Here is a 24,085-nt window from a genome sequence, read left to right as displayed (position 1 = left end):
TTAAACTTATATTCGAATAACACTACATAATCTAACACTTATGTAGAGTCACTCACAGATCTGTCCAGAACGGTGGGTATAAAGTCATATCCGATGCCCTCCACCTCATACTGGGTTTTATCAGTCCGGTTCAGCTCATCAGGTTCAGCGAGGATCGAGCCCTCTGGGTCCACTGCAACAATCTGGCAAAACACAGACAGACTTCAGGCGAGTGAAGACGCACATTCAGTGTTGTCTTGTTACTTTATGCCTTAGTGACTTTTACAGCTGCAATTTATATGATTTCTTATGCATGCAGACTCAGTGGTATTCCCATGATGTGGTTTACTCTTCCAGTTATTCTTTTTCTGGCTTCTTGACATTTTAAAATAAACTAGTACTCTGTTTTTTGTTACAAAAAAATTGCTGTGCATCAGGTCTCAGGGACAATCAGTGTCTACCTTAACATTTGGGCATTTCTCCTTCAATTTGCGAGCAACGCCAGTAATGGTGCCACCTGTGCCAGCTCCTGCCACCAGCATATCTACTTTTCCTGTTGACACAGGTAAGGCGGGTAGAGAGTTAAAGGTACAGTTCACCTCAGTTACTCACTCTCATGTTGGTCCAAGCCCATAAGACTTTCATTCATCGTAGAAACACAAATTAATATATTTTTAATGAAATCTGAGTGATATAAAGAGATTGTAAAATGAATCCATATGAATCGAGTGGTTTAATCCAAGTCTTGTGATGAGAAGCGTCAAGCAAGTACGGCTGAGCTTCCGTTTATCAAATTTGAGTGCTCTATGTACATGAATAAAAGCCTAAATTAAATCTGTTGATCAAGCAATTGTGTCTCTTCAAAAGACTTGAATTAAAACATTCAATTCATATCTATTTCTTTTACAATCTCTTTATGAACGTTTAGAATCACCATAGTTTTGGGTGAATGGACGTTCAATGTAGGGACAGAAATCTATCAGATTTTATTAAAAGTATCTTTAATGTTCCGAAGAAGAACAAAGCGTCGGTTACACTTTTTTAAATGCTGTTAAACCATTTTAAAGTCTCCTTGTTTCAGTGTAATTATTTATACATTTAAGTACTGACTACTGAGTAATATTAATTAATATGCACTTACAGGGCCATCCCACTGATGCACCGGGCCCCAAAATCTCCGCGAACCCCCCTCCCCCAAACCACCCCCCACCGCCAAATACCATATAAAGTCCCAAAGAAAATGCGAGGGAAATTATACAATTACTACCATTACACTGCTCCAGAATCTCCTCAGCAGTGGTGTCATAATGAGCCAGGGGGTTGCTGGGATTGCGGTACTGATCCAGGATGTGTGAGTTAGGAATCTCATTCTTCAAGCGCCAAGCCACACCCACATGGGATTCTGGGGAGTCAAACCGCGCACTGGTGGGAGTTCGGACTATCTCAGCACCTAAAGCTCTCAACACGTCAACCTATAATGAGACTCTTGTTTAACTTCATCACATTTAACATTCTTGGTGGGCTAAGAAAACTAATTTGAAATGGAATAAATCTTACCTTTTCCATGCTCATTTTCTCAGGCATAACAATTATGCAGCGATAACCCTTCACTGCTGCAGCCAGTGCAAGACCAATACCTGCATAGAATGCACATATTTGCACATAAATTCAGACCTGAATTTCTTCTTCTTCTTTTTTTTTTTTACTAAGCAAAATTTTTTACCCACTTAATATTTTCTCTTCTGCAATGTAGAAATGAGTCTAAAAAACAAAATTTGTGCCAACTCATTTTTATTAAACTTTTTTTTCCATGTCCATTACAATGGACACCAAGACTGAAGCAAAATAAAAATTCTCATATTTTAACCATATTTATGAACTAGAGTTCGAACAAATGTTGAAGATTTTGAAAACATACATACTGTAACATTGAGCAATGCAATAGAAATGATGAAAAAAGGTAATATAAGATGAAGTTAAAAAAAAACACAAAAAAAAAACGTGAAGTCTCAAAACAGAACATCGGTCTGTAAGTAAAATGCCCTGTGTGATTACCTGTATTTCCAGAGGTGGGCTCTATAATGGTGTCTCCAGGTTTGAGGATGCCTTCCCTTTCTGCATCCTCCACCATACGCAGACTGATACGGTCCTTCACACTGCCACCAGCATTAAAGTACTCACACTTGGCCACTGCAGACACATATACAAACAAAACTTTATGACTGTTTTATGTAACATTAAAGCCACATAGCAGGGTAAACGACACAAGTGTATGTTTATACACCCTTGTCTTTCAAGGATTACAAGTTTAAGTTTGTCATTTGTAATACCCCTATGATTAAATGGTATTGATTTTAATGTAATTGATTTACAACTTTAAAAGTAAAAATATGAATGAATCACTTACAAAGTTCACACTTTAGTCCAAAAGTCTTAGAGATCTTGTTTATGCGGACCATGGGTGTGTCTCCAATCCTGTCCAGGATGGTGGGCAGAATGCTCTCAGCTTTTGTCCTCCAATGGTAAAAAACAAACAACAAAACAAACAAACAAACAAACAAACAAACAACACTCAAGGTCACTTGAAGTTAAAATAAACACAACAAAGTAAATTTGTGACAGTGTAAATTAAAAATCTTAAAGGAGTATGCGGTCAAATTTCTGTTGTGGGTTCTTTGACATCTGGTTAAAATCTAGAGCCTGTTAAAATATATAATAAGAGACTTACTAAAAAAAATAATAATAAAAAGGACATATAATGTTTGAAATAATATTACAGTTTCTATACATCTCAAAAAATAAAGTAAGTTATGTGTGCTTATGAATACATGCATGAGAGTGCATCTGCTTCACTGTGTGGACACTGTTCTAAAACCTAAGAAATAAATGTTCCCTAAAATATCCATAGAGAGGTATAATGATCTCTCTCTCTCACACACACACACACACACACACACGTGGTATATGTGGTTTACGGGGACTCTCCATAGACGTAATGGTTTTTATACTGTACAAACTGTATATTCTAACCCACTACACTACCCCTACCCCTAAACCTACCCATCACAGAAAACATTCTAAATTTTTTGAATTTCAAAAAACACAGTTTTTTTTATGTTTTTTTAAGCCATTTGGTTTACGAGGACACAGGAAGTGTCCTCATAAACTATGTTTACGTTGTAATACCCATGTTATTATACACATTTGTGTCTCATAAATCATGCATACAAGAACACACTCACACAAACACACACAGGTTTTGCTATCAAAGTGTGTGCGTGTGTGCACACGCGTTTTTGTGATTTATGAGTAGGGTTGCAAAGGGGCAAACTTTCCACGGGAACTTAACCTGGGGAAATATTCCAATTTGGAAACTTAACAGGAATTTATGGGAATTTACAGGAATTTATGGGAATTAATTGGAAATTTATACATTATACATTAATTTATAATATTTATATAAAATGTATCATATAAAACAAATATAAACATTTTGTTTGGTCATAACATGAAATAACAGTTATTTATTTTTCGCATTCAATTAATTCTAATTTAGTAAATATGTAAATGAAATATATTTTTATTGCAACAATTGTTACGTGTTATTCATTTCAGTGTCACATGATCCTTCAGAAATCAGTCTAATTTTGCTGATTTGATACTTATTTGTTATTATCATTGTTGGAAACAGTTGTGTTAGCATGTTAGAATGATATCTGAAGGATCATGTGACACTGAAGACTGGAGAAATGATGCTGAAAATTTAGCTTCGTTCACAGAAATAAATTATATTTTTATGTATATCAATTATTATACCATTATTTTAAATTGTAGTTATGTTTCACAATATTACAGTTCTTTCTGTATTTTTGATCAAATGTGCATGTTATGGACTGGGGGAATACACAGTGCATGCAGGGGGTGTGGCCTCAGTAGCCCTGCAGTAAGTAGTGTGCTGTGTGAGGAATTTGCAGGGTAAAAATTAAACTAAAATTGCATTAAATATGGTTGTTTTAACCAAAATTATGTTGGAAGATGTTTTTTTTCAACTACATTTAAGTACCCTGTTATAGGCTAACCTGCAATTTTGCAAATTCCGTTTATTCCCATATATTCCCGTTAATTCCCATGGAAAGTTTCCAGCTTTGAAAATTCCCGGAATTTTGCAACCCTATTCATGAGGACACAAATTTGTATAATGACATGGTTATTACACTGGTACTATGACGTAATCATGAAATATGAGGACATTCCATGAGTCCTCATATTTAAAATAGCTTTAAAAACACACTAAACAATGTTTTATTAAAAATGTAAAAATGCTGAATGTTTTCTGTGATGGGTAAGTTTAGGGGAAGGGGTAGTGTAGGGGGATAGAATGTACAGTTTGTACAGTATAAAAACCATTACGCCTATGGAATGTCCTCACACACACACACACACACACACACACACACACACAAACACACACAATTATATTTTTTTTTTTTAGTAACAAATATATTGCTTATTGAACATTGCAAAGTCCATTACAGTGGATGCATTTATGTAACACATTTATCTTGCTGATAAGTTTCCTATTAAGGAAGTATTCCTGAGAAGTAAAAAGAAATGCTTGATTTGTTAGGCTCTAATTCTTAGCACTTGTCATTTCCCTGACACTTTATTTAAAGTAAAAATCTTGTTATTTAGGTTAGATTCCCAAAGTGAGTGATCATCACCTGGGAAAGTATGTGTGAGGAGAATTTTCATGAGACATTCCCGGTTTCCAGGTACATCTGCTTGGCAGGTCAGGACGAATCCATTTTGGGTCGGCGGCCCCAGTTTCTCTATTCAGCTGCAGGGGTCGGTCTACATCGTCCGAAACCAACTTGTTCTCTACGCCATTCTTGCCAGTGGTCTTCTTGCCAGCAAAAGGGCAGGCAGGGGTGTCGTTCTCTTTGTTGGAGGGGACTGAGGGCATGATTTCTCTATAGTTCCCTGTGAAGAGATTTAACGTTTAACCCAGGATTTGTTCACAATAGATTTTACATATTGCAGATTAAGCGATTTTGCTGTCTTCACATGGGGAATGAACATGATTATAATAAATGTGATTATATGCAAGATACATGATGGAATCATGTGTCAAGACATGATAATTTAATCTTAATCAAAACAGTTCCTACATTATCACCCATTTATTTAGTCAAATTTCCAAAGACTTTGGAGCTGGCATGCTTCCAGGCTGTGGAATATGACCAAAACATCAAAGCCCACAATGATAAAGTACATAATCCACAGAATTAACAAGAAAGCAACAGATTGATGCAGTGATGACATATTTTTCTAAGTCAAATAAGAATTTCCCATTGGTTTCTAGATTATTGCAGAAAATAAACTCTGTGGCCAACATTTTGTTCATCATGATAATCTTCAGAAATGAACACAACTTTAAATTTTGAAACCTAAATACAATCACCAGAAGTAAAAAGTTAAACGTAGGCTATAAATGAACGCCACCATCACTAAGCTTCCTTACTATTCCTAACTCTTTTAGTATTTATTAAAAAAAAAAAAAAAAAAAAAAAAAAATCTGAAAGTTTGAGTAAGAATAGTTCACAAGAGCACGATTATAAAAACAACAAGGCTGTGAAAGCAATTAGCTTATTAGCAATTGTCTTTTTCAAGACAAGGGATTTTACTGATGTATTTTATGTTGTAGAATAAAATGTGAAATTTTATTTCATTTAATCAAAAACCCAATGAAAAAGACTATTGACTTTTGAACAGTGGAACCGGAGCTCGTTTGAGGATTTTGGCCTCTACAAAAATATGTGATTCCTGCACCACTCTATATGGCCCTGTTTACACCTGGTATTAAGATGCGTTTAAGATCACTTTCAGATGAGAAAGACACATTCCCCTCTACACCTGGTGTTTTAATCCGTATCTTTTGTCCACTTTCAACCACTTCTGTCCTCATTTCTTTGAGGGGAGGGTCTATGGGCAGGTAAATGTATGGGCTTTTTCAGATCTTCTGATCTAATGGACGAAATAAGCTCACACAATTTACATATGAACGTGACTGGGTATTTTAAATTGGCAAAACGACGGAAAAACACACAGAAAGCAGCAGCTTTGTTTCTGCTTTAATAGCCGCAAGACATCACCGAACACTGTGAGTGCGAAAGTGGACAAGCTCAAAATGTTTTAGACCCCATGTACACCTGTATTTAGCATCATTCACTTGTGAAACAATCAACCAAAATGCATCTTAATACCAGGTGTAAACAGGGCCTATATCAATTTAATCAAGCAACATCACCACAATGCCATGACGATTTCAGCCTTTAAGGGGTACAGTGCATGTTGATACACTCCAATTCCTCAGATGATCATAACAGTTTATAGCATGAACTTGAAATTAGAAAATGGCAAACAAATCTGACCCCTTGAATACACAGAGCTTAACCATCAGGCAATTCCAGAATATGAGAACCATTAATAGATAACCCAACAAGCCATGCATATAATACACCAGCTGTTAAAACTTGAGCCTCTCCAAGATGAAAAGCATGCTTGACTGCTTTAATGGGAAATGACCACAATACAATGCATGCAAGCTAACATGGTCTTTGTGTGTCCAGAAAAAAATGTTTGAGGTTGACACATTCACACATTAAGTTTCAGGCCATATTCATATACACTGCTTGGCCAAAAAGAAAAAAAAAAGGGAAAAGATGCTTTTTGGATTTATGTTTCTAGCATGTTGAATGTTTGGCAACAGTTCTTCTAATCCTAACTGATGGAGTGTGTAGCTTTTCATTTCTTAACAAACAGGTAGTAGGATCACACATCATGGCCATATTTCAGGATGACAATGTCAAGACTCATAAGGCTCATAAAGTCACAAGATTCATAAAGTCGTGAAAGAATGGTTGGGAGGGAGCGTGTAGAATCACTTTCAAACATGGACTGGCACTCATATATGAATATTCCTCTCTCAAAATGTTAAACAGAAATTACTGAACATTAGCATTATCGAGCATTATCGAACAGCTTCCATTATGCTTGATCAAAATTGTACTGCATGTGTATCAACAGAATATGCCACTACAGAACTAGGGTTGCCAAATGTGCAGCCTTTCCCTATTTTTAAATTTTTAAATTATTATTTAAATTAAGTGATTTTGTTTTTAATGATTCAACCAAAAGCCAATATTCTGCTAGTCTAAACAGGATGCTGGATACTATGATTAAAGAAAATATTAGTCGTGCTTATTATTTTAATATTTACATATGTGTTTCAGCAAAAATAGACACATTAAGTAAAAAAAAAAAAAAAAAAAAAAAAAAGGGTGTTCTGTATATAATATAACCCGTGCCTGCCCTGTATGGAAATATTGTGTAAATACTAATGACAATAATGTATTATTTTTCGTTACTATGTAAAAAAAATATTCCCAAATCCATTTTATGTCACAGGGCTGTTTTTGTCACACAAACCTGGCAATCCAGTCTAGGACGCACGAGCGACGAGTATGGGGAAGTTTAAAGTTTGTCCATGTGCTCGAAGAAATGAGCCTAGAAACTCTTTCAACTAAAAACTTTCACTTCAGACCCCATCCAGGCAGTTTCTTGCATATACTCTCTTTCCACAAAACACTCTCATAGGACTTACAGAAAAAAAATCCTTTAAATACAAATCTGTTCGAGCACGAGGCAGCCATTCATGCAGGCTACCTGCAAAAAAAAAAAAAAAAAAAAACTCGTGCACTTCGACCTTTAATAATTGTGACCGTTTTTGTGATTTATCATCAGACTATCTGTTTTAGTGAATTCGTAAAACACTGTTGGTTTTGATGAAACTGGCGTAAATAAAAGAAATTTTCGCAGTTATTATCAAATCTCATTTCCTGGTCTGCTAAGCACAAGGGATTTTTACATACTACTAATAATAATAATAAAAAAAGAAATTAATATTTAAACAGAATTTTAATATACATTAAACCATATTCACAAATATATAAACTTTATTTTCTGTCTCTTTGACAGAAATATACCGCTGATGGAATATTGCACAAGTCTACTACAGCTATTCAACGATTAAAATACACATTTACCTTGCTGATAAGCGCGCCGATCGTCCACTTTAACAGCTGTACATACACAAGTACCTGTGTCACGTCATTTATATGAACGTGGGTTGATCACTTATTTGGGAATTGGCCATGTGTTGGCGCTCAATCTGATTGGCTGGAAGGAGGGCGTCTGTCGTTTGCTCTCCTATCAGAAGCTGGGACATGTCCAACATTTTATACAAACATCTTGAGTGAAACTTATTACACAAGGTAGCTTTGTGTTTGAAAACACGTGAAATGTAAAATATCTTACATTTTAAAGCAAACTTCACTCACGTGAGAACGATAAATTGACAAAACTTGTTACATGTTTTTTTTTTTTATTCAAATGTTATGCATTCTAGCTACTGTCACCATGAATCATGTTGAACCAGAATCATGGCAGCAGGTTTTATGATTTTTGAGATAATACAATAATAACTTTTTTTTTATTTTTTACAATACACTCATGATTTTAAGTAGTATCTTAAGCTGGACTACTGCAAAATTGCAACACTATCCCTACCTATACTACAAAGACATATAAACATAATTCCTGACCTTGATATAGTGCTATTGTCTCCAAACTGATACCACTGCATTTTATGGACAAACGCATAACCAATGAATAATGAACTTCAGTGTGACACCCCTTCACACCCACAACATTACACTGATGACCTGCAGGACTGATTAATGATGACTAAGCTTTTAACAGTCCAAAACATATAAACAGTAAACTTGTGAAAGAGACAATTTATAAAAATTCACTTTTATTGAGAAACAAAATTCATAATTGTACACTTAAAAAAAAATGTAAAGAAACACAAAGGGACAAACAAAAGGGCTTCACGCATGTAACAAGATGACATCTGATGTTTCAAATAAGTGCTGGTCATTGATTGAAGTCAAGCAATAAAACAAAGGCAACAAAACTGTGTCATAGCTCAAAATCTTCCAGAACGTTCCCGATCTCTTGATCTCCTCCTCTCACGTTCACGACCTCCACGGCTACGATCCCGTGAACGAGAACGTCTTTCACGAGACCTTGACCGAGAACGATGTCTAATGGACAGAAAATTAATTTCCGTTACAACAAAAATGCCAACTACAATTAAAGGGACTGGTCTGGTCTTTGATAAAGAAGGGTTTCAGTACCTTTTCCTACGACGTCCATAAAGCTCTCTCCTCAGTTCTCGAGAAATGGGTTTCAAGTGCATGAAATTACAGAAACCGCCTCTAGTGCACTCCCTGTGGTGAGACGAAGTACAGCATAAAACATTGCTATTAGAGCATAAAACCTTTTTTTTTTTCCCCTCCATTTCATGGAATTCATGTACAGTTTTGCTTTTACTGTTGAGGAAAACACTAGTATTAGGGTTACATCACTAAGGTGAGAAAATGAGAAAGTGAGAAAATGACAACAGGATAAATGTATATTTTAAAATATACAAGTTTAAGTTGATCGCTTTGTGAAAATTGTAGTTTTGTTACAGTTCCATTTTCCCTTAAATGCTTTAATTATGAATTATTTAATTAATACAGACCATCCACACACCCCCCCCCCCCCCCACAGACTTAAAAAGAAAAAAGATTCAATCAGTCATGCCTTAAAAAGTGACGTATTATAGTAAAATGTTTTGTGAGACACTGACCCCATTTCATATTGTCTGCAGCAGGCTTCTCTGAAGTCTGTAACTGGAGAAAGCTCTGCATGTATCGGCTGGCCATTAAACCAGCGATTATTCAAGTCCAATACAGCCTTTTCAGCATCCTCTTCCCGCCGAAACTGTTCAGACAATAAAACAAAATAAACGGTTTAACCTTTCCTAGTCTAATTAGAACGCAGACTGTTACAGTTCCATTGTTTGAAATACTGAAATTAAATATTCTATAAAGTGGTCCTTTCAAATCAAGAAAATGTCACAAAACATTAATAAACACATTTTCAAGTCTACCTTCACATAAACATTTCCAACCAAATGATCACCAAGGTTATCGCACACATTCATCTCCTCGACCTCTCCATACTTCTCCTCCATTTCTGTAAAGACTTCCTGTTTAAATCATAAACAATCAGCATTAGAACATGTAGGAGTAACTGCTTCAAGGGATAATTCATTCAAAAAATAAATTCTGCCATCATTTACTCTCCCTCATGTTGTTTAAACCTGTATGAGTTATTTTCTTCTTTGTAGCACAAAAGAAGATTTCTAACAGGAAATCTAACATTCTTTAAAAAGTTATATTTGTTCCAAAGAAGAAATAAATCTTTCTTTTTTCCAGTTTTGGAAGGACATGAGTATGAGTAAATGATTACAATTTATTTTTGGGTGAACTCTTGCTTTCATTTAACTACTGATTCTTATCAAGTATTACAAAATATTACAAAATATATTATAAACACAACATAAGAATGTTGAAGACAAAAAAATAAAAGTGTTTTATGTAAAAAGATTTTGGAAAAAAAAAAAAAATGAGTAAGAGCTACTGTAAAATGCACCACTCAGAACTCCACAACTAAAAACCATGTGTTGCCAGGACTTCTCCATCACCCAACCAGCATGGCTTTTAACAGCTTCACCGAAGTGTAAATATTAGCCTTGTCCTTGTTGGGACATCGCATTAAGTAGATGTTAGATGTGCACATTAATAGTAAATGTGTTTGTTTACTTATGTGTGGGATTTTGACCCTTGGAACATCAAGTCATTTCTAAATCAGGTCCACTGGTCTACTGAAGCCAAAAAGCTCACCCATGATGAGAACTCACCTCAAAAAACTCGTCATAATGTTCCTGCATTTCCACATCACTAACAGCACCTAGCAACAATTTTTAAAATACAATTAGAACACAGCAAAGTGTATAAGAAAGAAAGATATTTTGATATATAACCTCCATATCATGCAAATAAGAAAAAAAATAAAATAAATAAATTCTAGATTAACTGGCCCACCATAAAACAACTGGATGGTGTTAAAACACAAACCAACAAATTACATAATATAGGATCTGTTGATCATAAGACTTGATATTGAATTTACTATGACATTTATTTGTTATTTTTATTAACATGTGGAACTGAGAATTCAGAGAGGAAGCAAATCCATGTCAGGCACAGTAAGCCTCTGTATTTATTAGTTTTTAATTAATCATAATATAGGTCAAAGACAAGTCCAGACAAGTCTGTTCCCTTGATAAACAACTTTACATCTGATTATAGGTTTCACTGTTATACATTATTCATAAAATTCCCAAGCAAATGTTTTTAAGTGTGTTGCATACTTTGGGATATAAAGTGTCTGCAAAATCTAAATCCTGAACTAAATACACTTTCATTATACGTCTAAACATATGGCCATGGAACAACAACCACAGTATTTTAGAAGTATTTGTGAAAAGTGCATTTTGTGAAAAGGGACTAAATAATTGCACATTGTTATGGATGCTTTTGATATGTGCCAGTCGTAAAGAAATGATCAATGCCGCAGACTCCTGCAAGCAAGTGGGGGGACAACTTACAGTGTAAACCATCAGCAGACTGGGCAGAGTTTTGAGGGTTACGGTATATGTTCATGAGGACAATAGTCTGAAATACAAAATGTGCATTTTTGAAAAACAAACTCTAAGACTGTTTAGCATCCAGGTCTATAGACCACATGGGATATCAACATTATAAATTAGGCAATTAATGAAAACAAGTGAATTGGGAAGAGTGGGGTCAGCAGGACAGGTCAAGGATCCATCCGAAATGACAAGAGAACCTGTACGTAAAGGTCTCAGGTCTTTGATGAAGCAGAAGAGTATCTTCTGTAAACAATAATGTAAATATGTACAGCTTATTTAAAACATTTTAGACAAGGGCTTTAAATAAGCTCATGCAGATCATTAAATTATACTTATTATTATGTCCCAAACAAAAACAAGACATCTGCTGTATTCAAAGTACTGAGTCCTTTTCTGGAGGGAAATGAATATGAGTGGCACTGGAGTTTGCACTCATACTTACCTTGACATTAAATAAAAAAAATCAGCTCTACTAGGCAGGAATCAACACAAACCCAGCACCTCCTATACCCCTTTTCCATCAATATGTTGCTGATTTTCATGCAAACTCTGTCAAATCAAAAGTGACGTAATGGGTTTTATGTGGCTGGGCATTCAGCATTTCTGTCCATAACTCCTACTCTACTCCTTTTTTTTTTTTTTTTTTTTGCAAGCTCTCCAATTTCTTTTGTATCTCTGTAGAAGAACATATTGCAGGTAGAGCACACATTGCCTACGCAAATCACTGCTGAATGCTTGTGCTATCAGACATTCTTATTTATTGCATGCACAATTACAAGCTGCTACATACCGCAAGCATTAACGCAGTAGCTAGACAACTTATTGATGTTTTTGGTGTTGTTTAGGAAACTTTACCTAATGAAAAAACATTTGCCCTGCCCGCAGCTCCCTGATATAATTGGTTCCTAGGGCCTCATTTATAAAACACATGCATAATCGGATTTGATCCTAAATTCCATGGATTTCATCCTACGTCAAAAGTGAGGAACACATTGGGATTTATAAAGGCAAAAAATGACGTATTCGTATGCCTTCAGCAACTGAAGAGTATGTGTATAACTTTTTGCATCCATGTACACCAGGAATTAATATAGTCCAAGTCCAACATTGTTTATTAAAATGTAAATATAAAAATGTAAAGTTAAATAGACAATCACAATATGCATTAAAATAAGCATATGCACAAATGAGCAGCTGCTTTGTAATAAATTATGTCAAACTAATTAATTCATTAAAAGATTAGTTCACTTTAAAATGAAAATTAGCCTAAGATTTACTCACCCTCAAGCCATCCTAGGTGTATATGACTTTCTTCTTTCTGAAGAACACAATCTGAGTTATATTAATAAATGACCACCTTCTGTATTCAATTTGGGAAGAAAAAAAGTAACATTTCGGAGTTCAAAATGCTTACGCAACATCAGTTACTTTTTCTTCATAATTTGAAAAAAGAAGCCGTAGGACATAGTGTAAGCATTTTGAACTGCGAGACATTTACACTTTCTTCATAAGTTGAATATGGAAGGCAGTCTGGCAGAAGCTAGATATTTTACTTACTAACTTGTTAAATAAGGATATTTTCATTTTAAAGTGAACTAATCCTTTAATTATAAATTACTTCCTGAAAAAATTATGGTCACTCTGGGGGCCCACAGAAAGAAAATATTGTAAATTTTAAAGTTAAATACATCAATCTAGTGCACTTTTTGAGAGAAATATTAAGAGCCTAATCCCATTTTCACTGACCAAATTGAACAGAGTAAAAAGTATTTGGATTGATTTGTACCTGGACTTAGTGGACTCAAACCTCTTTTTAGTTGTGATATAGTGTCTCAGTCCACATTACACTTACACTAGTGTTTTTAGGAAGCAAAAACAATTTGAATATAATAACAATAATGAAGTTTTATAGATTAGACTATGGCAGGGCTGCCACAGTCTAGGTAATTAATAGGAAACACTGTATATATGCTTGCCCATGATGATGAGTGCCATACTTCTTTTGAACTATAAAGGGATATTTGTGAAATAAATCATTCGTAGGATTATTTAGGAAATTGTTGTATGTTCAGGTTTAGGATCATTCTATGTATATCTTTAATAATGAGACCCCTGGTTCCAGATCAGAAAGCTTTTAACTGCCTTTTCTTTGGTGGAAATGTGTAAAACGGTTCAAGAATGGGAATCATGTCAGTCCAGGAAACATGTCGGTGGAAAAGGGGCATCAAACACTTGCCTGGACAACTGCAGATTAAGGGTCTTTTTATAAAAATCAACAAATCCAAAACACAATTACTGTTTGACAGAAATAGCACTGAGGTTTTCAATAAGGTTTTACTTATGTGTGTAATGTACTAAAGTACAGTAGTGGTCCAGAGGATCAGTGCTGAGGCTGCCTCTCCATCAACACTGCAAGAGTTTTATCTCAATTGTCTGTGATTAAAATGGGGATTTCTTGCTTACCCCACAAGCTAGCATTATCTCATGGAAAAGCGGGACTTACAGCGAGAGGCGTCGGCCGTCTGTGCACTGTTTTGGGGGTTACGGTAGATGTTTTGAATCAAGATGGTCTGCAAAGGGAGAAATTAAAATATGTATATAAATAATTCCCAATTGGCTATTTAAGAGCCGCACATGCAAACGGCTGAGGCAGTTGTCTTTGTGCATCCAATGGACTGAAATTTAGAAGGACCACTATTCACCCCCAAAAAACAAAACAAAACAAAAAACATCCTGCTGACTACAACCAGTGTACTGGAGAGGAATTGTTGTGGCAAAAAAAGCCTGGTAAAAAGCAGACCATTTAGATGATATAGTCATCTTATTATTAAGCAAAGATGCACTTCCTTTGGTAAGTCTGACAAACTACAACACTCATAGATCAGATCTCAGGTGCTTTAAGACAAAACAGTCCTAAATGCTTCTGAAACCATGAATGAATTATGAACTACAAATTAATCTGTACACCAAATGTCATGAATGTGTTGCGTGACTGAAAGGCAGTCTGCAAAGTAAAATTGATTATGTGTCAGTTACATTACAATGCAGCACTATATCAAATATCAAGAGCAACATACATGTAAAATTGAACATGCAAATACAGGGCTACTTTCAGTTAAACTGAACTTTGCATCAAAAGTGTGCCAAGAAATGACTGTGAGCAGGGCCGTTTCTGACCATTTTCACACGCTAGGCAAGATCCCCATTGTTTTTTTCACTTTCAGTAATGCAAAAGTAGCCTATTATTTTTCAATGAAATGCAATGCAATATTTTAACACTCAAATTAGCCCAATATTAAATTATTGTTTTGTAATATTACTTGACAGTTTCACAGACAGACCTTAGATTAAGCCAGGATTAGGCCTTAGCTCAATTAGGACATTTAAGTAGCTTTTATAAACGTACCCTAGAAAAAAACTTTACTGGTGTGCATCTTGAGACAAAACAATAACACTGGCATATTTTAAGATATGTCAGTGCAAGTTGCTTTCAGTTGAATCAGCTCAAACATGCATTTTAGTCTAGGACTAGCTTAAGGCTTGTCTGTGAAACCGGGGGTCTGTAAATTAAATTAATTAAAAAAAAAAAATAAAAAAAAATCACATAGGCTACTAATGCATAAAGAAAGTAAACCTTTCTTTATAATTCTGTGAACAAAACAATTAAAAAAAAAAAAAAAAAAATTAAAAACTATAAAACTATTTAATAACAATATTCAGCTGCTTAAATGTGAATTTTTGCTAAAATTAAAGTGGTTGAGGTGCTCGTTGGGGCCTCGTCCAGCTGGTGGCCCCATGGCAATCGCCTAGATCCTCTATGGCTAGAAACGGCCCTGTGAGAGTAATTTTTAATTAATTTACATATTTAATGTAATGTAAATGTAACACGTAAGTTCAAATATATATTTCTTTCATACTAACGTTCTACATTGGAAACAAATAAAGTATTGTTTCACTTTAAACATAACAAAAACAATTCTACAGAGGTGAAAACTAATACAAAAAAAGTAAAGTTTGAGGTGTAAAACATACCTGACTGAAAGTTGGTTTATTGTGTAATCTAGAGCACCGATCTCCATGACGACAAGCTCCAATTTTGAAATAAAATGAGCAATTGACCCTGGAAAAAAGAAAAGGGACAGACTGTTTTAAACTGTGACACGTACATGTATGTATCGACAATGACATAAATGTGACACACTATCAGACAGTGTCAGATTCTAACATTATAAAAGCCACATATATTCATATTTCAATCCCAATTATTGAAACCCTTCAAAACCATTTTTTTCCATTCAATGAATGTTGTTTGTACATCAGATATTTATTTAAAGAACGCTTTATGAAATTGGCGCCAGTGTCTGATTTCACTGCTTTAACCTGCAGCATGAGCACTGCGGATGCTTTATATCTCACACAAAAGCATTGTTTTGTGTTCAGTACGTATGCAAACACTCAGCAGACAGTTCATATAGGTGTGTTATATTACAAATTAATTAATACTGCACTGCTGGAACAAAATAATTCAATATAGCTTACTTGTCCTTTTCTGTACCAAAAATGGACGCAAGATACTCCGCCATCTTGAACGGCCCAATTCAGCTACGAATCTGCGATCTACGTCATTATGACTGATCTTCCGGCTTCGCGAGCGCGCACACATGTCCACCTGTAGATGTCACGAGAAATAACATTATTGCTCAACGTTATTCAGAAACTATCCATCTGCCCGGCCTTCAATGTATTACTATAATCCAATCTTATTTGCACTTACATTAAAATGTCTCTTAATTTGTCAGTTGTTTTTCTTCTACACCTACTGGAAGCATGATAGATGTTACCAGAGCCACTGCCACACACGGGAGCCTTCAATCTTGCTCAGCAATGCACAGCGAGATCCAAACAGGAGACCAGATGCTGTTCTGTTTCAGTGGAAGTCAGTAAAGGAGATGCCTCAGTATGATTTATGAATTATTTAGGCACTATCCACACTCTGCCAATGGTTTTTATTGAATACATGAACTATATAACCATATATAAAGAGTTTTAACAAAAAGAAAAATGAATACATTTTCTAGATGGACTACACAATATTACACAATGACATGAGAGGAGATTATTGCCTGTACAATTGAATAGTTTTCTGTTACTCTCTGCCAACGATCGCTGACTGTAGTAAAACTCCTCGATGGCACCAGCGTCTTATAATATGATTGGCTTACAAGGGGCACGTGGTCGAGTTGTTGCGCGACAGACTGCCATCTCCTCCTTAAAACAATCTCTGATTTTACTGACGCTCATGTTAGGGGACGGTATGAGTGGTGAGAAGTGCTACTAAACTATGCTGTCGTTTTAATGTATAATACGTTTAATTATTGGTTATAGTACGCATGTTGTTGTTTAAAGAGTACTCCTGCTCCTTTCTGTGAAATTACTAGATAACTTACTTAATTTACATGTATTATCGCTAAATTATTCACTTCCTATCCACTGCTGCATATGAATATATAGATGTTTACTCGTGATTGAAATAAACCTTTCTCTCTAACAGGTACAGAAATAGATTCTATTAACTAGTCGCCGCTTCATAATGGTACGTCTTACACTTCTGTGTTACTAGTATCTCAGGTACTTATACAACATTTATTAATCTAATGTTAATCTCAGAATTTACTTATACATTATTAAAAGTTGTATATGGGCTGTTAACATTAGTTAATGCACTGTGAACTAACATGAACGTTTAACTAACATTAACAAAGGTTAAGTGCTGCAAAAAATATATTGTTTATTGTTAGTTCATGCTAGTTAATGGATTAACCAATTTTACCAAATGAGACCTTATTGTAAAGTTTTTCAGAATTTCATCAATATTATGATACAGTCATTCAAGACTGTATGATTGATTCTAAATTTAACACAAAGTGACCATTCCAATAACTCTATATAGTCCTAAGAAGTCAACATGAACAGCATTTGTGATGTTACAGGCCAGTCAGGGTGATGGGGAGGTGTGGTATGCCCATCCAGTTTATGCCCGCTATTGGCAGCACTACCAGCAGGCCATAAACTGGCACCAGAGGCACAAGCGGGCATACAGGAAGGCTTTGGAGGTTGGCTACTTCCAGGCACTGTATTCCATGTACCCCCCTGCCATGCAGCGCTACTCAGACTGGCATGCAGATGAGAGATGGAGGAACAATCACAGAGATGGAGCGACAGGTAGAGAAGAAAAAAGGGAGAATGAGGCCACCGATTCAGACAGTGAGATGGAGGAGGAGAGTTCAGATGAGAGCCAGATTGAGTGTGACGTCAGCAACATGGACATCTCGGAAGAGCTGCGACAATACTTTGCCCAGACAGAGCGACACAGGCAGGAGCTCAGTAAGTGTTTAACAGCATATGTGGAAACTTTTATTAAAACTGACTATGGGTCCACTCTTTTGAGCTACATTATTGAATAATAATAATTCATGTTTATGTGGTGCCTTTGAGGATCTTGAGGTTGCATTACAAAGGATATCCTTTATCATTTATTTACCAAGGTTAAAAACTCATTGAGATAAAAAAAAAATCTCATTTACAAGAGTGACCTGGTCAAGATGCAGCAACAATTTGTGAAAAATTAGAAAATATTGCAAAATATTAGAAAAACAGACTGAAGATACAGACAACCCAAAGTCTTCTCTTCTCAAATTTGATTTGCTTAGATGTTTCTTTTATGTGAGGGACTAATGGATGAGAGCTTGAGAGGAACAGTAGTGTTGTGCCAGGTTCATTATACCAGAATGTCCCCACTGTCATGCAGTCTCTGCACACTGGCCATCTGTTTTACTCACTAAGCCTGCTTAAAGGAGAGATGCGCCCTAATAATGCATTGCAATAATTGTGAGATTATTTATTGTTGAATACTGAACTGATGGTATACTGAGCCGTAGAACCTGTAAGTGCTGAACGTAAAGAGCATAGGAGAATGACGGGAGAAACAAATTTGTTGAATAAAGTCATTATTTTTGTTTTGTTTTTGCGCACAAAAAGTATTCTCATCTCTTCGTAACATTAAGGTTGAACCAATGTAGTCACGTTGACTATTTTAACAATGTCTTTACTACTTTTCTGGACCTTGATTGACAGTAATTATGTTGCTTTCTATGGGGGATAAAAAACCTCTTGGATTTCATCAAAAATATTTTGATTTGTGTTCCGAAGATGAACAAAGGTCTTATGGGTTTGGAATGACATGAGGGTGAGTACTTAATGACAGAAATTTCATTTTTGGGTGAACTAACCCTTTAAGCCTTGTTATGTGCTTGTCCTTCACACAAGAAAATTCTGCCATTTGCTTGTCCAAGTAAAAAAGTTACTTGTCTGGACGGCTTTTGTTTATTGTTTTCTTATTCACAAGTGTTTAGGCGAACACTTTACCCTTCACGAACGCTCGGTCACAGTGTTTCATTTACTGTTACTAGGTTAGCAATGTCACCGTAATCTGCTCTAACAACTTGATGGAAACACAGCTAATTTGGCTTTTTTTTTTTTCTTTCTTTTTTTTTAACTTTGAAAATATTCGCTTCATGTTTGGATGGAAACACAGCTAATGAGGTCTAAAACAGTTCTAAAGCAGGAGGATGGCGGTCACAAGGGGGCCTTTGTGAACTTCAAAAGGGGACCTAATAGAAGTCTTAAAATAATTTAATTCATAGAGGTAATCACTCAAAAAAAAAAAAAAAATCAATTGAGATGAACTGACGGAGGCTGATTCCAACATGTTTTGTGACATGTCCTCATTCTTAGAAATGATAAACAAAAGGTAAATAAACATACAAACTAGTCCACATTAAATAAGGGTTCACTTAAAATAAGCATGGTTTGTGCCAGCCACAATTATTGGCTGCCAGTTTTGCTAAGTTGCCAGTTTTCGTATTATTATTTATTATTATTAAATTACTATATTACTATATTATTATTATTTCAGGAAGTTTCAGTGTTTTTTTTTTGTTTTTTTTTAAATCGCATTTTTGTTTACTTCATGATTTTGGTACTATCTTTGGTTGCCACTTAATGTCTGATATAAAATCTACAATGTCAGGAGTTAAGCCTTAAAGGGATAGTTCAGGCAAAAATGAAAATTCTGTCATCATTTATGAACTGTGTAATTTCTTTGTTTTGCTATTAAGATATTTTGAAGAATGTTTGTAACAGGACAGTTTTGGGGCACCATCGACTTCCATAGTATGCAAAAACAAAAAATACTATGGAAGTCAATGGTGCCCCACAACTGTTTGGTTACAAACATTCTTCAAAATATCTTTCTTTGTGTTCAGCAGAATAAAGAAATTTATACAGGTTTTAGAACAAATTGAGGGTGAGTAAATGATTACAGAAATGTCACTTTTGGGTGAACTATCCCTTTAAATGATGTTCCTAGTCATGACAATACTTCTTTCTCTGCTATGTAGAGAAACAACAGCAGATGGAGGCAGAGCAGCATGACTCTTATGTACTGGCTGACCAAGACTTACACAGAGTTTCCTGGCGCAGCAGCCTGCCTCCTTCAGAGCGTCCAGGAGAGAGGAGGACCTCAGAAATGAAGAAGCTTTATGGTAAAGATGCAGCAAAGATTCAGGGGATGGAAACAGCCATGCAGCTCACCTTTGATCGCAACTGTGACAAAAAGCAGCCCAAGTACTGGCCTGTTATACCACTAAACCTGTAGGATGATCAGACTCCATCAATAGTATGCCTGACATGACATCACAGGATGATGAACCTGTTTCTGAACTGATCAGAGACTGTTTGGATTATGTTGTACTGACTGTACTGCAGTGTTGTATCAAAGCAGCATCCTTGTGGACCTTTCTCATTTATAACACAAACACTTGTTAGGTCCTTACAGATAGATATAGCACTTAGAGAGTACATTTAATAAATATCCAATTCAGTTCAAATATTCAGACATGATCAGTAAAAGTCATTTACACTCACTTTCTTTTGAGGTATCTGTACATTTGTCTGTATGTAGTGGTATCCACAGATGACACGGTTCTGTTTTCTTTAAGTTTCTCATATACGTAAACGATGGAGACACTGCTTGGATTTCAGTGCCGTTCTTCTCATGTAGTCATTTCTCCCTAACTAGGTCATTGCCTCCCCCACAGTCTTTGGTTAATGTGTTTTGTCTGTCTCTTCTTTTTGCATCTCAGATGAGCACTTGAGAGAGTGCTTGCTGGCTTATTCTCTGGTGCAGTTTTTACATGCAGAATTCTCTTTTTTAATGCAAAGATGTCATTGTTAATTGAGATTTGATTGATTAATAAATGTATTGCATTTAAATATGTGTGGGCGTGGCAGTTTGTATGGTGTATTTAATGCTTGTTGTGTTTTAGAGATGATACTCGTATCGGACAGTTCTTCAAATAAAAAAACAAACACTTGTTTTTAACATCCATCTCGGGAGACCAAATAAAAAAAGATTGCTGTTTTTGCTGTTTCCTGTGACCACGTTTGAATAGATTTTGAGGGAAGAGCCTCTGATTTTGTAGTTACAAACATCACTTAAGTCAGTGTTTCTGCATGTTGATAAAGTTCAAAAAGTACAATTTTTTTTACATGTGGTTGCTTCCGAAATCAGTTAAAACAATTATTTAAATGTTTTTTTAGTGAGGTTGAGGGTTTTGCTCATTATTTTTGTCAAGAACTTTACTGTACTTCATTGTCACCTTTATTGTCACCTTTATTTATATAGCGCTTTTTACAATGCAGATTGTGTCAAAGCAGCTTTACAGTGATAACTGGTATATAATTTTGGCTGCACAGCAGCTCTTAAAGAAAATAGTGTCATTGTCCATCTCAAGTATATTCAGTATTGATTCATTCGGTTGTAAGAATCAATAGTTATTAGTTTAGTTAATTTATCTATATCAGCACTGGAGTGAACAGTGATGTCATCATCCAGCTCAGTTCAGTTTGCATACAATAGTGTCGATTCAGGCAGATCAAAACACTGTTGAATATCAAATGTCAAGTGTCCCCAACTAAGCAAGCCAAAGGCTTCATGTTAATCATTAGTTAAGAACTAGGTTCTTAAATTAATCAAGAACTTCTTAACTTATCCAAAAACAGTGTTAGGTGTAATTCATTACTAAGTAATTATTTAATGTAATTTAATTACTCTTCCTTTGAAAAAGTAGAGTAAGGGGTTACTCTTAATTGTTCTGTAATTTAATTACAGCTATTTCTGTTGTAATTGCATTAAATACTGTATACTGTATACTAGAACAATTCTATATTAAACAATAGTGGATTTATCCTCAAAATTCAATCTAATGTTAAAATGTATGTTTTTAATGTAACCTCCCTTTAAAAACTTTGGTCATTTCAAGAATAATTTATGAAGTTTGATATTATTTATTTGAAATAATTAAAAGAGCAGTTTCATGTTTATCCTTGTATTGTTCAACTGATGAGGTTTGCATGGGATTTAGAAAGTAATTAGTAAATACTTTTTAATTAGTACAATAATCTAATTACTCAGTTGAAGATGAAATTACTAGCTAGCAATTAATTATTTTTTTTTTTTAGAGTAACTTACCCAACACTGGTCAAGAACTAACTATCGGTCTCCTGACCTAGAAACTGTCTGATATTGTCCTTAAAAAAAAAAAAAAAAAAAAAAAAAAAAAAAAAAGCCAATGGTAAACTCTGGCACTCAAAATAAAATAGCAAAATTAGCTATTAAAACATGAAAAGTGCTTTAAAAAAATAACCCCACATGTAGCTTTGCAAAAGTGTCGACATTTTCTCCACAGGCATCAGGATCTGAGAAATTTGGAGCTTCTCTGTTTGCCCACTTAGTGAGGCTGTGCTGGCATAATGCCAAATGGCCAAAACTGAATAGAGTTCCCAGCCTGCTTTCTGGTTGCCATGGTGGTTTTCTCTGAGCATCCGCAATTTATATTCTGTTGTACTCATTGGGCTCTCCACCCAAGTTCAGTATCAAAGTTTACGACAACATGCAATGCTAAAAAATTGCGCCTGTTTAGCGTGCATATAATGTACATTTTCTTTACTAATGAAGAAGAAAAAAAATCCGCGCTTTCCCTTTATTGTTTCCTTTCAATGTGGAACATGTAGTGAATAGGCTAAGTCATATTAAATTTAGGTGTAAGTTAGCCTTTACAGTGTGTAGTGTACACTGCGAGAGTAACACGGTTTATCACTCATATGTTTCTAATAACTGATTGGTACTAGCAGTACAAAGTTCATTTGTGCTGGTGGAAGAAAGAGTGGCCCCGTGCTGGTACCCCAAACTAGTGACGTCACAGTAGCAATGGTCCCGACCTGGAGCGACACATTTGTTCAGTTGAGCGAAACTCTTTCCACCCCAAACACTCGCCGAACTTTCACTAACGCCCCTCGAACGCAGAGAACGCAACATGGGTGAGTGAATGATGGTCAGTGCATTCTCCATACTTACTTACATAAGCGTTTACTCCGCTGTAACTTTTCTTTCTATTCTGCTCGTTTAGAGACGCGTTTTATTTTTTCTTGTCACACTCCTGCTGCTTATAAATTTTAACATGCATGGGACGTTTGATAGAGTTCATTTGCAGTTAGTTTTCTACCCTGTTGTTGTGTGTAACTTAAGTTTATAATGTTACTTCTTTATCATTTATTTTAGCCTGTTGAAAAGCCACTTTTAGGGCTTCTTACAGATTGTCTTACATTTAATGACAACAGATATTTGTTAGCCCATTTTGTTTGCTATACAGGTATACAATTATAGGTTTGTTTAATTTCTAGTATTTTATATATGTAATATTTATTTATGCCTAGGTGTTTTTTCTTCTTCTTTTTGCTGAGTTTTGTTTTAGCTGAAGTAGACATAAATAGTAATAAATAGACAAAGAGGATCATAAGTAAACAATATTTATCTCATTTTATTTCAAGTTCTGCTTTGTGTATTTCTGAATGCATCAAATCAGTTGGGGTGCTATTAATGAGCTCTGCTATGAATCTGTGTGCTTGTTTATCCTGCTCTTATCCAGCATGCAAAATAGAGCTAATTCATGGGAAAGAATTCCTTCTTTCATTTGTCCCAGCTGTGTCCTTGGAATGGTTAGTTATAAAGCACATTCTCTGCCAGCTGTCTGCATCTACCGAGACTGCTGCTTAATAGCTGTCCTTAACTGGCACATCACTGCTGTACAAATTCCCCTCTAGACATTAATATTAGTTTTGTATTCCTTGATAAAAGAATGCAATTCTTTAGAGGAACAGGATAGTGCTTATAGTCAGTGTTGCCAAGTCCGCAGTTTCCCTGCGGAATTGGGCTACTTTTACACTGTTACCGCGGGTTGTTTTTCATGTCCGTGGGTTGAATCGACCCAAATAACGTGATATTTAGTCCCTGGAATGCGAATTTTACCAGGGGAGCCC

The 24,085-nt window shown here is 35.4% G+C and overlaps 4 protein-coding genes across 8 annotated transcripts in view; 2 read left to right on the top strand and 2 right to left on the bottom strand.

The window, feature by feature from the left end:
• cbsa (cystathionine beta-synthase a) overlaps positions 1-8,219 on the bottom strand; it is a 14,847-nt gene extending 6,628 nt beyond the window's left edge. The window contains exons 1-8 of one of the 2 annotated variants that reach the window (XM_048197028.1): positions 8,085-8,219; positions 4,701-4,959; positions 2,387-2,493; positions 2,035-2,169; positions 1,537-1,616; positions 1,247-1,451; positions 441-532; positions 57-182 (exon numbers count right to left, since the gene is read on the bottom strand). In XM_048197028.1, coding sequence (XP_048052985.1) covers positions 57-182; positions 441-532; positions 1,247-1,451; positions 1,537-1,616; positions 2,035-2,169; positions 2,387-2,493; positions 4,701-4,942 — 987 coding nt within the window. In that variant the 5' untranslated portion in view covers positions 4,943-4,959; positions 8,085-8,219. Of the gene's footprint in view, positions 1-56; positions 183-440; positions 533-1,246; positions 1,452-1,536; positions 1,617-2,034; positions 2,170-2,386; positions 2,494-4,700; positions 4,960-7,467; positions 7,623-8,084 lie in introns of those variants that run through there. The other variant, XM_048197029.1, reaches the window with a different exon arrangement.
• Positions 8,220-8,837: 618 nt separating this feature from the next.
• On the bottom strand, positions 8,838-16,544 carry LOC125272306 (splicing factor U2AF 35 kDa subunit). Of its 3 annotated transcripts, none has more exons than XM_048197071.1 (9): positions 16,422-16,544; positions 16,187-16,316; positions 15,680-15,767; positions 14,151-14,217; positions 10,853-10,902; positions 10,040-10,138; positions 9,737-9,870; positions 9,240-9,332; positions 8,838-9,146 (listed from the first exon to the last, which is right to left on the bottom strand). In XM_048197071.1, exons 2-9 carry the CDS (start codon positions 16,228-16,230, stop codon positions 9,029-9,031), a joined length of 693 nt encoding a protein of 230 aa, XP_048053028.1. In that variant the 5' UTR covers positions 16,231-16,316; positions 16,422-16,544; the 3' UTR covers positions 8,838-9,028. The 3 variants fall into 3 exon arrangements, with proteins under 3 accessions (XP_048053028.1, XP_048053027.1, XP_048053029.1); XM_048197070.1 differs by lacking the exon at positions 14,151-14,217 and adding an exon at positions 11,603-11,669 and having other exon boundaries at positions 16,422-16,539; XM_048197072.1 differs by lacking the exon at positions 16,422-16,544 and adding an exon at positions 11,603-11,669.
• A 309-nt stretch (positions 16,545-16,853) lies between these two features.
• On the top strand, positions 16,854-20,980 carry gemin8 (gem (nuclear organelle) associated protein 8). 2 transcript variants are annotated; one of them, XM_048197074.1, is made up of 4 exons: positions 16,854-16,968; positions 17,199-17,240; positions 17,638-18,031; positions 20,107-20,980. In XM_048197074.1, exons 2-4 carry the CDS (start codon positions 17,238-17,240, stop codon positions 20,361-20,363), a joined length of 654 nt encoding a protein of 217 aa, XP_048053031.1. In that variant the 5' UTR covers positions 16,854-16,968; positions 17,199-17,237; the 3' UTR covers positions 20,364-20,980. The 2 variants fall into 2 exon arrangements, with proteins under 2 accessions (XP_048053031.1, XP_048053030.1); XM_048197073.1 differs by lacking the exons at positions 16,854-16,968; positions 17,199-17,240 and having other exon boundaries at positions 17,621-18,031.
• A 1,961-nt stretch (positions 20,981-22,941) lies between these two features.
• Positions 22,942-24,085, top strand: part of gpm6ba (glycoprotein M6Ba) — a 54,768-nt gene continuing 53,624 nt past the window's right edge. Inside the window, exon 1 of the mRNA XM_048197061.1 lies at positions 22,942-23,086. Within this exon, the coding sequence (XP_048053018.1) occupies positions 23,083-23,086 (4 nt within the window). The 5' untranslated portion in view covers positions 22,942-23,082. The remainder of the gene's footprint in view (positions 23,087-24,085) is intronic.

This window comes from Megalobrama amblycephala, linkage group LG7 (genome assembly GCF_018812025.1).
Source record: "Megalobrama amblycephala isolate DHTTF-2021 linkage group LG7, ASM1881202v1, whole genome shotgun sequence".
In the NCBI taxonomy this organism is placed as follows: Eukaryota; Metazoa; Chordata; class Actinopteri; order Cypriniformes; family Xenocyprididae; genus Megalobrama; species Megalobrama amblycephala.
The sequence above is the reverse complement of the archived record's forward strand: the minus strand, read 5'-3'. Positions and strand labels throughout refer to the sequence as shown.